Source organism: Sinocyclocheilus anshuiensis, unplaced genomic scaffold (genome assembly GCF_001515605.1).
Source record: "Sinocyclocheilus anshuiensis isolate Anshui unplaced genomic scaffold, SAMN03320099.WGS_v1.1 scaffold519, whole genome shotgun sequence".
Taxonomy (NCBI): domain Eukaryota; kingdom Metazoa; phylum Chordata; class Actinopteri; order Cypriniformes; family Cyprinidae; genus Sinocyclocheilus; species Sinocyclocheilus anshuiensis.
In genome coordinates this window covers 683,802-700,251 of record NW_015549637.1, presented here as the reverse complement: position 1 = coordinate 700,251, position 16,450 = coordinate 683,802, and the positions used below count along the sequence as shown (strand labels likewise).

General features: G+C 43.5%; 1 protein-coding gene across 4 annotated transcripts in view; it reads right to left on the bottom strand.

The window, feature by feature from the left end:
• The window catches only part of pak5 (p21 protein (Cdc42/Rac)-activated kinase 5), a 44,058-nt gene that overhangs the window by 6,523 nt on the left and 21,085 nt on the right, over positions 1-16,450 (bottom strand). For all 4 annotated transcript variants that reach the window (XR_001630960.1, XM_016448866.1, XM_016448865.1 and 1 more), the window contains exons 3-5: positions 12,822-13,640; positions 8,387-8,854; positions 7,782-7,915 (exon numbers count right to left, since the gene is read on the bottom strand). Coding sequence is in view for 3 of the 4 variants with exons in the window: in XM_016448866.1 (XP_016304352.1) it covers positions 7,782-7,915; positions 8,387-8,854; positions 12,822-13,640 (1,421 nt within the window). In the remaining variant the exon portion in view is untranslated. The remainder of the gene's footprint in view (positions 1-7,781; positions 7,916-8,386; positions 8,855-12,821; positions 13,641-16,450) is intronic.

The window sequence follows — 16,450 nt, the reverse complement described above, 5'->3', positions numbered from 1 at the left end:
TATATATATATATATACGCTAATAAGCTGCTGTAAAAGCCCCTTTACCATGGTCAAATCACTGTATGACACAGCCTGGACTGTTTTATAAAAGACATTAATGTTCAATAAACGGTTTAATCTAACAAATAAAAACACACACGTCAACAGTTCTTGCATCATGTAGTTCATCACTGTAACTGTATCTGAATATAAACGTGTTTAAACACAATCATCCCATCACAGCGTTCACTCTCAGCTATCAGTTTAATAAGTGAATTCTTAAATTCTTAATTCAGACTCTGATCAGCCTCAAACACCTCCAGATTCTGCATTAATACAAACACAAACAGCTCAGTGTGCTGCTAATCTATCAAGAGCCTCATTACAATGTGCTGTTAATTGAAAACACAGCGCTCTTTGAACGGCCCACACACAGGAACACGCTCTGGCATGGATCAGCATTTGCTCTGGCAGGAACCCAGCGACACCAACATCAGACCACAGCACATGAGAGACGAACAACAGCACTGAAGAACACTGATCCTGTGCACTCAGACCATCATCAACTGCTCCATGTGACCCCATTCTACTCCATCCGACTCCAACTGACTCCATCAGACTTATCCTGACTCCATCAGCCTCTAACTGTCTCCATCAGACTCCACCAGACTCCATTTGACTCTAACCAACTCTATCCGACTCCAACTGTCTCCATCGGACTTCACTCTGACTCCCATCAGACTCAACCTGACACCATCCGACTCCAACTCCAACTGACTCCATCCAACTCAACCTGACGCCATCCGACTCCAACTGACTCCATCCGAATCAACCTGACTCCATCCAACTCAAACCGACTCCATCAGACTCAAAATGACTCCATCTGACTCTAACCAACTCCATCTGACTCCAACTGACTCCATCAGACTCCAACTGATGCAACTTGACTCCATCCGACTTCACCTGACTCCATCCAACTCAAACTGACTCCATCAGACTCCACCAGGCTCCATCTGACTCTAACCAACTCCAACTGACTCCATCTGACTTCACCTGGCTCCATTTGACTCTAACCGACTCCAACTGACGCCATCAGACTTCACCTAACTTTATCCAACTCAAACTGACTCCAACCATCTCTATCTGACTCCATCTGAATCCATCAGACTCCATCTGACTCCAACTGACTCCATCAGACTCCAACTGATGCAACTTGACTCCATCCGACTTCACCTGACTCCATCCAACTCAAACTGACTCCATCAGACTCCACCAGGCTCCATCTGACTCTAACCAACTCCAACTGACGCCATCAGACTTCACCTAACTTTATCCAACTCAAACTGACTCCAACCATCTCTATCTGACTCCATCTGAATCCATCAGACTCCATCTGACTCCAACTGACTCCATCAGACTCCATCAGACTCCAACTGACTCCATCTGACGCAACCTGACTTCATCAGACTCCATCTGACTCCATCAGACTCCAACTGAATCCATTTGACTCCATCAGACTCCACCAGGCTCCATCTGACTCTAACCAACTCCAACTGACGCCATCAGACTTCACCTAACTTTATCCAACTCAAACTGACTCCAACCATCTCTATCTGACTCCATCTGAATCCATCAGACTCCATCTGACTCCAACTGACTCCATCAGACTCCAACTGACTCCATCTGACGCAACCTGACTTCATCAGACTCCATCTGACTCCATCTGAATCCATCAGACTCCATCTGACTCCAACTGACTCCATCAGACTCCAACTGACTCCATCTGACGCAACCTGACTTCATCAGACTCCATCTGACTCCATCTGAATCCATCAGACTCCATCTGACTCCAACTGACTCCATCAGACTCCAACTGACTCCATCTGACGCAACCTGACTTCATCAGACTCCATCTGACTCCATCTGAATCCATCAGACTCCATCTGACTCCAACTGACTCCATCAGACTCCAACTGACTCCATCTGACGCAACCTGACTTCATCAGACTCCATCTGACTCCATCTGAATCCATCAGACTCCATCTGACTCCAACTGACTCCATCAGACTCCAACTGACTCCATCTGACGCAACCTGACTTCATCAGACTCCATCTGACTCCATCTGAATCCATCAGACTCCATCTGACTCCAACTGACTCCATCAGACTCCAACTGACTCCATCTGACGCAACCTGACTTCATCAGACTCCATCTGACTCCATCTGAATCCATCAGACTCCATCTGACTCCAACTGACTCCATCAGACTCCAACTGACTCCATCTGACGCAACCTGACTTCATCAGACTCCATCTGACTCCATCTGAATCCATCAGACTCCATCTGACTCCAACTGACTCCATCAGACTCCAACTGACTCCATCTGACGCAACCTGACTTCATCAGACTCCATCTGACTCCATCTGAATCCATCAGACTCCATCTGACTCCAACTGACTCCATCAGACTCCAACTGACTCCATCTGACGCAACCTGACTCCATCTGACGCAACCTGACTTCATCAGACTCCATCTGACTCCATCTGAATCCATCAGACTCCATCTGACTCCAACTGACTCCATCAGACTCCAACTGACTCCATCTGACGCAACCTGACTCCATCTGACGCAACCTGACTTCATCAGACTCCATCTGACTCCATCTGAATCCATCAGACTCCATCTGACTCCAACTGACTCCATCAGACTCCAACTGACTCCATCTGACGCAACCTGACTCCATCTGACGCAACCTGACTTCATCAGACTCCATCTGACTCCATCTGAATCCATCAGACTCCATCTGACTCCAACTGACTCCATCAGACTCCAACTGACTCCATCTGACGCAACCTGACTCCATCTGACGCAACCTGACTTCATCAGACTCCATCTGACTCCATCTGAATCCATCAGACTCCATCTGACTCCAACTGACTCCATCAGACTCCAACTGACTCCATCTGACGCAACCTGACTCCATCTGACGCAACCTGACTTCATCAGACTCCATCTGACTCCATCTGAATCCATCAGACTCCATCTGACTCCAACTGACTCCATCAGACTCCAACTGACTCCATCTGACGCAACCTGACTCCATCTGACGCAACCTGACTTCATCAGACTCCACTCTGACTCCATCAGACTCCAACTGAATCCATCTGACTCCATCAGACTCCATCAGATTCAACCTGACTCCATCCGAATCCATCAGACTCCAACTGACTTTGTGTTTATGTCTTGTCACAGCCGCTGCAACATTTATTAATAAGAATGCTATCAAAACATCTAGAATATGAACCCTGTTTGACCTCCTGACCCTTTTCTGATTAGCACCTTTCTCTCTTTTATTTTTTTCTAATGTAATTGCATCTGATTGTACATTGGCTTGATAGATGAATGTAGAAAAATCTGTTATTTCTTCTTGTATGTTAAAAAAACTGCAAAACAGATTTAAACATTAAAACATTAAATGTGTAAACATTAAATATTAATTCATTCAATGCTCAAAAGATAAAATGAAATAAAAATATAATGAAATTCGATGGAATCGACTGTGAGCATCACATGATCTGTGTGCTGATCTGAGCCGCTGATTCAGACCCGTGTGTCGCTCAAGATGCTGCCTAAGAAGGGATCTGTCTATGTAGACATTAGCGTCTCTATTAGCGTCTCAAACAGGACCGAAATAAAGCGCATCAGAAACAGAAGCTGCTCTTCCTCTCAGCGGTGGGATGGAAGTGTGTCGTGCCGATCAGGTCACGCGTGTCTCTGAAAGCGTGCAATTACAGTCCAACACCGCGCAACACCGAACTGAAGAACAACTAATTACTGTAATTATGTAGACGCTTCGAGAGCAGAGGCAGCGTTTAAAACAAACTCCACCACAAACTTTCACAATAATAATTAATCACTGGACTATTGTCTCCAGCAGATAACACCGCTCTGTAAATCAGCTGCAGAAGTGCAATGTTACTCTCCATTTCATATTAGATCAGAGCTGATTGTGAAACGTGTTAAACATGTTCTCTATTAAAACATCTCGTGATCTAATTATTTCTGAAACAAACTCAATAATGAGGCCTAGTGTTATATAATCTCACTTCATCACTTTCTCTTTTCATTTGGATCTTGATGGACTTGAATCGAAAGATCAGATGATTCACACTGAATGAATGAATCAGTGTGAAATCAGTTCATTCAGACTCCGATTCTGATTGGACGACCGGCTCTTACCTGGTGTGAGTGACGATATCAGTCAAGGCTCCGCCCTCCAGGAACTCCATCACTACCCAGAGTTCATCACTGACCAGATAACTGTTGTACATGTCGACCACGTTCTCGTGATGGTAGTCTCTCATGATGACCACCTGCAGGCAGATGAACAGCGAACAGGAACACGATTAAAACATCTCGATTACAAATTAGGCCTACATGACGAAAATTGTAGTTAGTAACATAATCTGGATTACACATATTAGGTAATGTAGTCTGACTACTCATTTTATCACATAGACGTGAATGGGATTATTGTGTACCTTAAAAAAAAACAACAACAAAAATTATTAAATTACTTATCTTAAAAACACTTATATGTGACCCTGGAGCACAAAACCAGTCATAAGGGTCAGTTTTGTGAAATTGAGATTTATACATCACTGAAAGCTGAATAAATAATCTTTCCATTGATGTATGGTTTGTTAGGATAGGACAATATTTGGCTGAGATACAACTATTTGAAAATCTGGAATCTGAGGGTGCAAAAAAATCTAAATATTGAGAAAATCATCTTTAAAGTTGTCCAAATGAAGTTCTTAGCAATGCATATTACTAATCAAAAATTAAGTTTTAATATATTCACGGTAGGAAATTTACTAAATGTCTTCATGGAACATGATCTTTACTTAATATCCTAATGATTTTTGGCATAAAAGAAAAATGTATAATTTTGACCCATACAATGTATTGTTGGCTATTGCTACAAATATACCCCAGCGACTTAAGACTGATTTTGTGCTGCAGGGTCACATATTGCAATACTAATATTTAATATTTTGGTTAGTATTTTAATAATAATAATAATAATTATTATTATTATTTTTATTATAATTACTATAATTATTATTTTATAGACATATTGATATATAATCACATAGTTTTTGCCTATATTGCGCAACTAACCTGACTCCATCTGACTCCATCTGACTCAACCTGACTCCATCAGACTCCATCTGACTCCAACTGACTCCATCAGACTCCAACTGACTCCATCAGACTCCAACTGACTCCATCTGACGCAACCTGACTTCATCAGACTCCATCTGACTCCATCTACCAACTCCCAACTCCATCTGACTCCAACTGACTCCATCAGACTCCAACTGATGCAACTTGACTCCATCACCTGACTCCTGACTCCATCCAACTCAAACTGACTCCATCAGACTCCACCAGGCTCCATCTGACTCTAACCAACTCCAACTGACTCCATCTGACTTCACCTGGCTCCATTTGACTCTAACCGACTCCAACTGACGCCATCAGACTTCACCTAACTTTATCCAACTCAAACTGACTCCAACCATCTCTATCTGACTCCATCTGAATCCATCAGACTCCATCTGACTCCAACTGACTCCATCAGACTCCAACTGACTCCATCTGACGCAACCTGACTTCATCAGACTCCATCTGACTCCATCTGAATCCATCAGACTCCATCTGACTCCAACTGACTCCATCAGACTCCATCAGACTCCAACTGACTCCATCTGACGCAACCTGACTTCATCAGACTCCATCTGACTCCATCTGAATCCATCAGACTCCATCTGACTCCAACTGACTCCATCAGACTCCATCAGACTCCAACTGACTCCATCTGACACAACCTGACTCCATCTGACGCAACCTGACTTCATCAGACTCCATCTGACTCCATCAGACTCCAACTGAATCCATTTGACTCCATCAGACTCCACCAGGCTCCATCTGACTCTAACCAACTCCAACTGACGCCATCAGACTTCACCTAACTTTATCCAACTCAAACTGACTCCAACCATCTCTATCTGACTCCATCTGAATCCATCAGACTCCATCTGACTCCAACTGACTCCATCAGACTCCAACTGACTCCATCTGACGCAACCTGACTTCATCAGACTCCATCTGACTCCATCTGAATCCATCAGACTCCATCTGACTCCAACTGACTCCATCAGACTCCAACTGACTCCATCTGACGCAACCTGACTTCATCAGACTCCATCTGACTCCATCTGAATCCATCAGACTCCATCTGACTCCAACTGACTCCATCAGACTCCAACTGACTCCATCTGACGCAACCTGACTTCATCAGACTCCATCTGACTCCATCTGAATCCATCAGACTCCATCTGACTCCAACTGACTCCATCAGACTCCAACTGACTCCATCTGACGCAACCTGACTTCATCAGACTCCATCTGACTCCATCTGAATCCATCAGACTCCATCTGACTCCAACTGACTCCATCAGACTCCAACTGACTCCATCTGACGCAACCTGACTTCATCAGACTCCATCTGACTCCATCTGAATCCATCAGACTCCATCTGACTCCAACTGACTCCATCAGACTCCAACTGACTCCATCTGACGCAACCTGACTCCATCTGACGCAACCTGACTTCATCAGACTCCACTCTGACTCCATCAGACTCCAACTGAATCCATCTGACTCCATCAGACTCCATCAGATTCAACCTGACTCCATCCGAATCCATCAGACTCCAACTGACTTTGTGTTTATGTCTTGTCACAGCCGCTGCAACATTTATTAATAAGAATGCTATCAAAACATCTAGAATATGAACCCTGTTTGACCTCCTGACCCTTTTCTGATTAGCACCTTTCTCTCTTTTATTTTTTTCTAATGTAATTGCATCTGATTGTACATTGGCTTGATAGATGAATGTAGAAAAATCTGTTATTTCTTCTTGTATGTTAAAAAAACTGCAAAACAGATTTAAACATTAAAACATTAAATGTGTAAACATTAAATATTAATTCATTCAATGCTCAAAAGATAAAATGAAATAAAAATATAATGAAATTCGATGGAATCGACTGTGAGCATCACATGATCTGTGTGCTGATCTGAGCCGCTGATTCAGACCCGTGTGTCGCTCAAGATGCTGCCTAAGAAGGGATCTGTCTATGTAGACATTAGCGTCTCTATTAGCGTCTCAAACAGGACCGAAATAAAGCGCATCAGAAACAGAAGCTGCTCTTCCTCTCAGCGGTGGGATGGAAGTGTGTCGTGCCGATCAGGTCACGCGTGTCTCTGAAAGCGTGCAATTACAGTCCAACACCGCGCAACACCGAACTGAAGAACAACTAATTACTGTAATTATGTAGACGCTTCGAGAGCAGAGGCAGCGTTTAAAACAAACTCCACCACAAACTTTCACAATAATAATTAATCACTGGACTATTGTCTCCAGCAGATAACACCGCTCTGTAAATCAGCTGCAGAAGTGCAATGTTACTCTCCATTTCATATTAGATCAGAGCTGATTGTGAAACGTGTTAAACATGTTCTCTATTAAAACATCTCGTGATCTAGTTATTTCTGAAACAAACTCAATAATGAGGCCTAGTGTTATATAATCTCACTTCATCACTTTCTCTTTTCATTTGGATCTTGATGGACTTGAATCGAAAGATCAGATGATTCACACTGAATGAATGAATCAGTGTGAAATCAGTTCATTCAGACTCCGATTCTGATTGGACGACCGGCTCTTACCTGGTGTGAGTGACGATATCAGTCAAGGCTCCGCCCTCCAGGAACTCCATCACTACCCAGAGTTCATCACTGACCAGATAACTGTTGTACATGTCGACCACGTTCTCGTGATGGTAGTCTCTCATGATGACCACCTGCAGGCAGATGAACAGCGAACAGGAACACGATTAAAACATCTCGATTACAAATTAGGCCTACATGACGAAAATTGTAGTTAGTAACATAATCTGGATTACACATATTAGGTAATGTAGTCTGACTACTCATTTTATCACATAGACGTGAATGGGATTATTGTGTACCTTAAAAAAAAACAACAACAAAAATTATTAAATTACTTATCTTAAAAACACTTATATGTGACCCTGGAGCACAAAACCAGTCATAAGGGTGACTGCTTTTGTGCTGCAGGGTCACATATTGCAATACTAATATTTAATATTTTGGTTAGTATTTTAATAATAATAATAATAATTATTATTATTATTTTTATTATAATTACTATAATTATTATTTTATAGACATATTGATATATAATCACATAGTTTTTGCCTATATTGCGCAACTTTTCGCTATTTTGTTGACCAGGATATTGGCGCGCTCACCTCGTTGAACAGAAGTTCCCGCCGCTGCTGTTTTCTCAGGTCCATCTTCTTCACAGCCACCTGTTTGCCGCTGTGCTTCTCGGTGGCGATGCACACGATGCCCGTGGATCCCTCCCCGATCTTCAGGAAGTTGTCCAGATACTCGCGCGGGTCGCCGGGGTTCACCACCAGCTGCAGCGCCGCGCGGAACTGCTCGTGCGAAACCCTGCAGGGCGGCTGCTCGGAGGACGAGCCCCAGCTGGGCGGCGGATAGGCCCCGGGGCCCGGGATGAAGGGCGAGGAGGGCTGCGAGTGCGCGCCCTGCGGGGTGTAGGGAGGGCTGGGCTGCGGCGGCGAGGGCTTGTAGTGGAAACTGGCCGGGTAACCGGGTTTGCCGTGGCTCTGAGGTAGTTTGAGGGGAACACGCGGGTACGTCTCAGGCCCCGGCCCCTGCGGACTCCCATCACGGGCCACTCGCTCATACTCACCCTGTTAGACCCAAACACACAACATCATGAGTGAATAATGCAGCAGCAGAAGACGCTCATTACAGGCCGTGATGATCCTCAGAGCTGCTGTCTGCTGAGGGAACAGCCCTCAAACTGAGGCTCAATGTCACACATTACAGCAGGACAACAAACCAAATCACTCTGACACTGGATTCACAGAATCATTCACTGAAGATCTGCTGTGTTTTACTGAAGTGAAAAAAAATTGTGATATATTATTATAATTTCAAATAACTGTTTTCTATGTGAATATCTGTTAAACTGTAATTTATTTCTGTGATGCGCAGCTGTATTTTCAGCATCATTACTCCAGTCTTCAGTGTCACATGATCTTCAGAAATCATTCTAATATGCTGATTTGCTGCCCGAGAAACATTTCTGATTATTATCAATGTTGAAAACATTAATATTTTTGTGGAAACCGTGATGCATTTTATTTTCCAGGATTCACAGATGAATAGAAAGTTCAAAAGAGCAGCATTGATTTGAAATAGAAATCTTTTGTAACATTATAAATGTCTTTACTGTCACTTTTAATCAATTTAATGCATCAATGCTGAATAAAAGTATTAATTTAATTAATTTCTTTCAAAAACAAAATCAGAAATGTTTGAGCAGCAAATCAGCATATTAGAATGATTTCTGAAGATCACGTGACACTGAAGACTGGAGTAATGATGCTGAAAATACAGCTGCGCATCACAGAAATACATTACAGTTTAACAGATATATTTACATAGAAAACAGATTATTTTAAATTGTAATAATTATATGTAATATAATCATATTGTAATAATATTTCAAGAGTTCTTTCAAAAACATTGAAAAACTTAATTATTACTTTTTTATTATATTAATTATTACTTAATTATTCAAACGTTTGACTAGTAGAGTGTGCGCTACACACATATGGAAGTGAGTAAAAGCAGAGCTGGGATCTTTTCAGCAAACAAAGAAAAACGAGCATCTGTTAGAGGAATAAAGCAGGATCCACGTCACAGGATCTGATTCCCGGTCAGCGGGGTCACGGTGGGCAGTAGATTGAATTATTCCCACCACGCCCCGAACATAAAAAGATGACACGACACGGATCGACATCTAAGCGGCTGATGATGAGAACGCCGGCTGTAATTACGCCGGTGGACTCGTTTAATCAAAATATTTTTGTGGAAACCGTGATGCATTTTATTTTCCAGGATTCACAGATGAATAGAAAGTTCAAAAGAGCAGCATTGATTTGAAATAGAAATCTTTTGTAACATTATAAATGTCTTTACTGTCACTTTTAATCAATTTAATGCATCAATGCTGAATAAAAGTATTAATTTAATTAATTTCTTTCAAAAACAAAATCAGAAATGTTTGAGCAGCAAATCAGCATATTAGAATGATTTCTGAAGATCACGTGACACTGAAGACTGGAGTAATGATGCTGAAAATACAGCTGCGCATCACAGAAATACATTACAGTTTAACAGATATATTTACATAGAAAACAGATTATTTTAAATTGTAATAATTATATGTAATATAATCATATTGTAATAATATTTCAAGAGTTCTTTCAAAAACATTGAAAAACTTAATTATTACTTTTTTATTATATTAATTATTACTTAATTATTCAAACGTTTGACTAGTAGAGTGTGCGCTACACACATATGGAAGTGAGTAAAAGCAGAGCTGGGATCTTTTCAGCAAACAAAGAAAAACGAGCATCTGTTAGAGGAATAAAGCAGGATCCACGTCACAGGATCTGATTCCCGGTCAGCGGGGTCACGGTGGGCAGTAGATTGAATTATTCCCACCACGCCCCGAACATAAAAAGATGACACGACACGGATCGACATCTAAGCGGCTGATGATGAGAACGCCGGCTGTAATTACGCCGGTGGACTCGTTTAATCAATCATCCCGGCGAGGCTGTTTATGGGCCGGAGAAAGTCCCGAGACCCCCTTTCCCAACCGGTACCACTGGCTGATCCATGTTCGTTAAATGCACATTAATCTGAATTTGGCAGCGTAATCAACAACCCAACTGGAGTGTGAAATTGAATTTCTCTGGTGGAACACGCCGCCGTGGCTTTAATGCAAGGGCTGCAGAAAAGGAAGGTGCCACAACATCAGTTCATCACAATGAGCACGAGCGTGCCCGAGTTCCCAAGTCCCCGAGCTGTCGGCCTTTAACGGCCTGAGATTCCCAACAGCGCCAACAAAACGCTGGGCTCGCTGAAAGTGACCGAGTCGAGGTGAATGAGAACGAAAGAGGTTCATTATGAGGCCGCTGAGCCGAGACTGATAGGACTGCAGCCTGTGTGCTGAACATTTCCCCGAATCACCGTCTAACCCTGCGTAACTCAGCCAAACCCGCCAGAAACACGGCTCAGACTTCACCCAGAAACATGAAAGTACTGAAAATAAAGTGAAAGTGACGTGACATGTGGCCAAGTATGGTGACCCAAACAGACGTTTCTTAATGACAAATTTTCCTGATGATGGTGATAGTAGCAGTAAATACAAAACAATAAGCAAGCAATATTTTTAATGAATCTTAATTTATGTCGTAATATATTGAGGAGTTATTGAGGAAGTGGCTAATACTCTTCTAATGCGGAAAGTGCATGAAATGCAATGTAAAAGCATCTGCTAAATGCATAAAATTAGAAAAACAGCATACATTAAACGCAGAACATCCAACATGTTCTTAAATAAAATGCTGTTCAGGCAGAGGAAGACAGTTTTGGGGGCTGAAAATATGTCATAAAAGTTCCTAAAACATGAAAAAGTATACAAAACAGGTTCTGCGAGGGATGTAAATTTATGTTGCAATATATTAAGACGTTATTGAGGAATCTCATACTTCAGTGTTTCCCACAGACTTACACTCAATGTGTGGCGGCACTTCCCCCGGGGGAAATATAGGCTATATATAAAACAGCAAATGGGATTATTGAAATTGCAAATTCATTCTCTGCCAGCAGGAGGCGCTTTAGGAGCGGCAGATATAGCGGTTTCCCCGGTAACGGCTATAAACAAAGTAGCGCTCCGCTCATAAACGCTACTTTATCAGGCATTATAGGAAAGATTAAACGAAAATGACGTCACAGTCAGTGCCCTTCAAAGATACAGTCATATAAAAACACCCACGCCACGTTTTGACTTTGAAACGTACAGAGCTCATGTTTATTCAACGAAGTCAAAGCCTTTTGGAAAATCTATTTGTGGCAGTCAATGTTGATATTGTGGTGGGCCGCCACAAATAAATCAATGTACGGGAAACACTGTACTTCTAATGCGGAAAGCATCCTCCAAATGCATGTATGTAAATGTAGCGCTCTTTTATCATATTAATATTTATCGCACAATTTTGCTGCCACAAGATATTTGAGCAAAACAATGGATCTCCATGGAGCCTTTTCCTCCAAAATCTACCACGTGACAATCTCTGAGAAGAGATCACATGCAAATGATGCATTATCAGTAGCGGTTCCCTTTGGTAAGTCTGGATTTATCTTGCTTGAAAATTGCAAACTGTGCCAGAGAACCACACAAACTCATTGCACTATTCACAAGTTCTCACTTACATATAATCAGAGCAAAGAGTGTGCATATTTGGCATGTGGTCCGAAGGGGAGGGGCTCTGAGCTTGGAATATAGACTGAACCCAGAGAACCCCCCCATATCTCCAAGCTGGGACAGGAATAGTTAGGAGTGAGGAGTTGGGGTGGAGGAGGGATGCCAGAAAACTGTTGTGGGACAAAGGCAAGTTGGCTGTATAAATATTTTACTATAGTGCTAATTATATATAGTGCTCCGCCCGAACTTTGTTAATAAAACATCACATAGTGTGAATTCGTCCTTAATGCATTGGTGCATTTCGACAAAACACCCTGCAGGACAAAAAAAGCCAGACTTCATCATTAGAAGGAGGCTGATTTGATCTTTACCGTGCTTATGACGAGTGAAGACGTGTTCTCGGACAGTCTGGGGTACGTGTACGAGCTGTACGGCCCCTGCGGCGCAGCTTTAAATGCACTGATGCCATACGGCAGGCTGGGCTCCTGCAGGCCCGACCCTGAGCGCGAGCGCTGCCGGATGGCCGGCTGGGGGCTCGTCTGACGGATGTACGAGGACTTGGGCCTCTTGTCGTAGTCGTCTCTAAGTCCCGCTCCATATCCCCAGTCTCCATCGGGATAGTTCATCTGCTCGCTGTGGATGGAGATGCGCGACGGCGTTCCCAGCGGATGCTCCCGATAGTCCTGGCTGGATCCGCCTAGAGAGGCGCGGTAGTATTCCCTGCGGCCACCCATGGCCATCTCGTCGGTGGACAGCCGCATCTTGTTCTCCAGGTAGGCGTGGTAGTCGGGTGGCATCTTGGCGTAGTCCGAGGACTTCTGCGGCATGGCATCAGGATAGAAGTGGCTGCGGATGGGATGGCCGTTCTGTCTGAGAGAGAAGCGGTAGTGCCGTCCGACCGCACACTCGCCATCATGGGCGCCTCGGTCGCGGTACGCCTCTAGCGAGAAGTCTTTACTGCTGTCCAGGTCGCACGAGAAGCGGCCGTAATAGTGTCCAAAGCCGTTCTCCTCCGATCCGCCGGCGTTGGACGTGGACGCAGACACTGGCTTGCTCCTGCCGGACTGATGGGCTCCAGGCGGACTCTCTTTCCTCAGAGAGTTGGAGCGGGTGACGGAGATACTGTCAAACTCCTCAAGCAGGCCGTTGATGGAGGCGTCCTTGGGCGGCCGGCTCCCACGGACGATGGTCTGCAAAGAGAAGGCAGGTGAGTCGGTGAGAGGCACAAAGCATCAACAAGAAGGTCCAGGCCTGAGCGTTCCACCACATATATTTTGACAGAGCCAAACAGCAGTGGGAGTGGGATCAGAAAACGTTTGGCAGCGGCGCTCTCACGAGCCGAGCCTGAATAAATCACAGCATTGCTCATCTCATCCCACTGCTGCTTAAGCGTGTTACACAGCTGCGTCGTGACTCACCGCAGAACTAAACACTGAAACAGACCCAAAATATAAGAGTGGCACGAGCTGAAAGGCCCGATGGAAGGTTTTTCCCAACTTCCCCTCTCACTAGTCATCCAAAACTACACTACAATTACATGAGCAGATTTAGAAAAACAGACGGGTCTTTTCATATTTTCCGTACAGATTGACCCAAACCAGGTATAAACCAATCCCACATACACAGTTCTTTTAAGAACTGATCACTGAAAGGTTCTTTGGGGAACCAGAAATGGTTATGTGGTTCCATGGCATTGCTCTAAAAACCACCTTTTAAAACCTTTATTTTAAAGAGTATACAGTATCATTATTTTAGAGTACCTGATGCTGTATGCACAAGGACAAATTGTGATTATTTACTATGTAAGTGATCAAATCTTAAAAGAAGAGACTACTTTTCTAGACATTACTGTACAGTATGTGATGTATGCAGCTCCAGTAAAGAGAGGCCGCTGTGATCTTGACCTGCATCTGCAGTATAAAAACTCTCTGACCTCATTTAGTTGCTGCCGCGGCTCTTTAAGTAACATCAGATGACCTGAAGGAAAACTAGTACAAAGGTCCGGAGGTTCTAAATCACGGCTGATGATCCAGAACACAGTGTTTTAAGCATGCAGTAATTAGCTCATTCAGATGGAGTTAAACTCTGGTCACATTCATGCTGTGAAACTTCGGTAAGATCCAGCCAGACCTACACGTCTCTTTAAAAAAAAGTTTTCAATTTCTCATCATAGGTTCTTCAGATTTATGTTTCGGTTCCAGGGTTCTTTGAAGCATCAAAACATACTGTAGATGTTTTTCTAAAGAACCAGAAAACAACTCTGGATCTTAAGAACCTCCTTCTATGGCTTCATTCTGTAAAACCCTTTTGGTTCTGACTGATATTCTGGTTGATTTCTTTAATATTGGGAGAAACTAATGCATAAGACTGTTGGTCAATGAAACTCAAACATGAGACACAGCTGAGACCAGAATGAGATCAGAGCAATCGGGCCACATTCACATGAACATAATTTTCAGATGAAGGTCCATATTAAGCCTTTACTCTGAAGCACTACAGATGCACGTCATCAAAACAAAACCAGATTCTCAATGCAAAGTATTCACAGATCATTTTCACACATTCTCACTTCAACAATCAAGTCAGACAGGTGTGCATGAATAGATGTATGATCTCCCTACAGACATGAAGTGTTTGACTTAACAGATCTGAAGAGCTGGAACATGTGGTCAGGTTAAGAAAAAGAGAGGAGCTAATAAATGTCACAGTCTGAGCTTCAGTACAGGAAAAGGAAATAAATCACCTGGACGGGCCAGTGTCCTCTTCACAGCAGCGCTACACGGAGTGTCATCCATCTCTTTAATGCGTGTGTCAGCCACTGCGCTCTGAGCTCAGTCCATCTGAAGAGAATGTGACCAGAGGCCTTTACACCTCTGATCTGCTATAGAGCCGCTAACACTCACATTCACACCCACCAACACTCACTCATACTAACACTCACTCACACACACACACACACACACTCACACACACACACACACACACACACACACACTCACTCACTCACACAACACTCGCTCACACTAACACTCACTCACACTAACACTCACTCACACTAACACTCACACACTCACACTCACACACACTAACACTCACTCATACTAACACTCATACACACAAACACACACACACTAACACACACTCACACTAACACTCACACACTCACTCACACTCACACTCACCAACACTCACTCACACTAACACTCACTCACACTAACACTCGCTCACACTAACACTCGCTCACACTAACACTCACTCACACTAACACTCACTCACACTAACACTCACACACTCACACTCACACACACTAACACTCACTCATACTAACACTCACTCACACTAACACTCACACACTCACTCACACACACACTAACACTCACTCATACTAACACTCACTCACACTAACACTCACACACTCACACTCACACACACTAACACTCACTCATACTAACACTCACTCACACTAACACTCACAACCCACACCCACACACACACACACACACACACACACACACAAACACTCACTCACACTAACAGTCACTCACACTCACTCACACTAAGTCACTCACACTAACACACACACACCAACACTCACTCACACTAACAGTCACTCACACTCACACACACACACTAACACTCACTCACCCTCACACCAACGCTCACTCACACTAACAGTCACTTACATTCAAACACACACACTAACACTCACTCACACCAACACTCACTCACACTAACAGTCACACACACACACTAACACTCACTCACACACACACACACACACACACACACACACACAACCACACACACACACACACTCACTCACTCACACACACACACACACACTCACACTCACACTAACACTCACTCACACTTGCTCACACTAACATTCACTCATGCTAACACTCACACACACTAACACTCACTCACACACACACACAAACAGTCGCTCACACTAACACACACTCACGCACACACACTAACACACACACTCACACACACT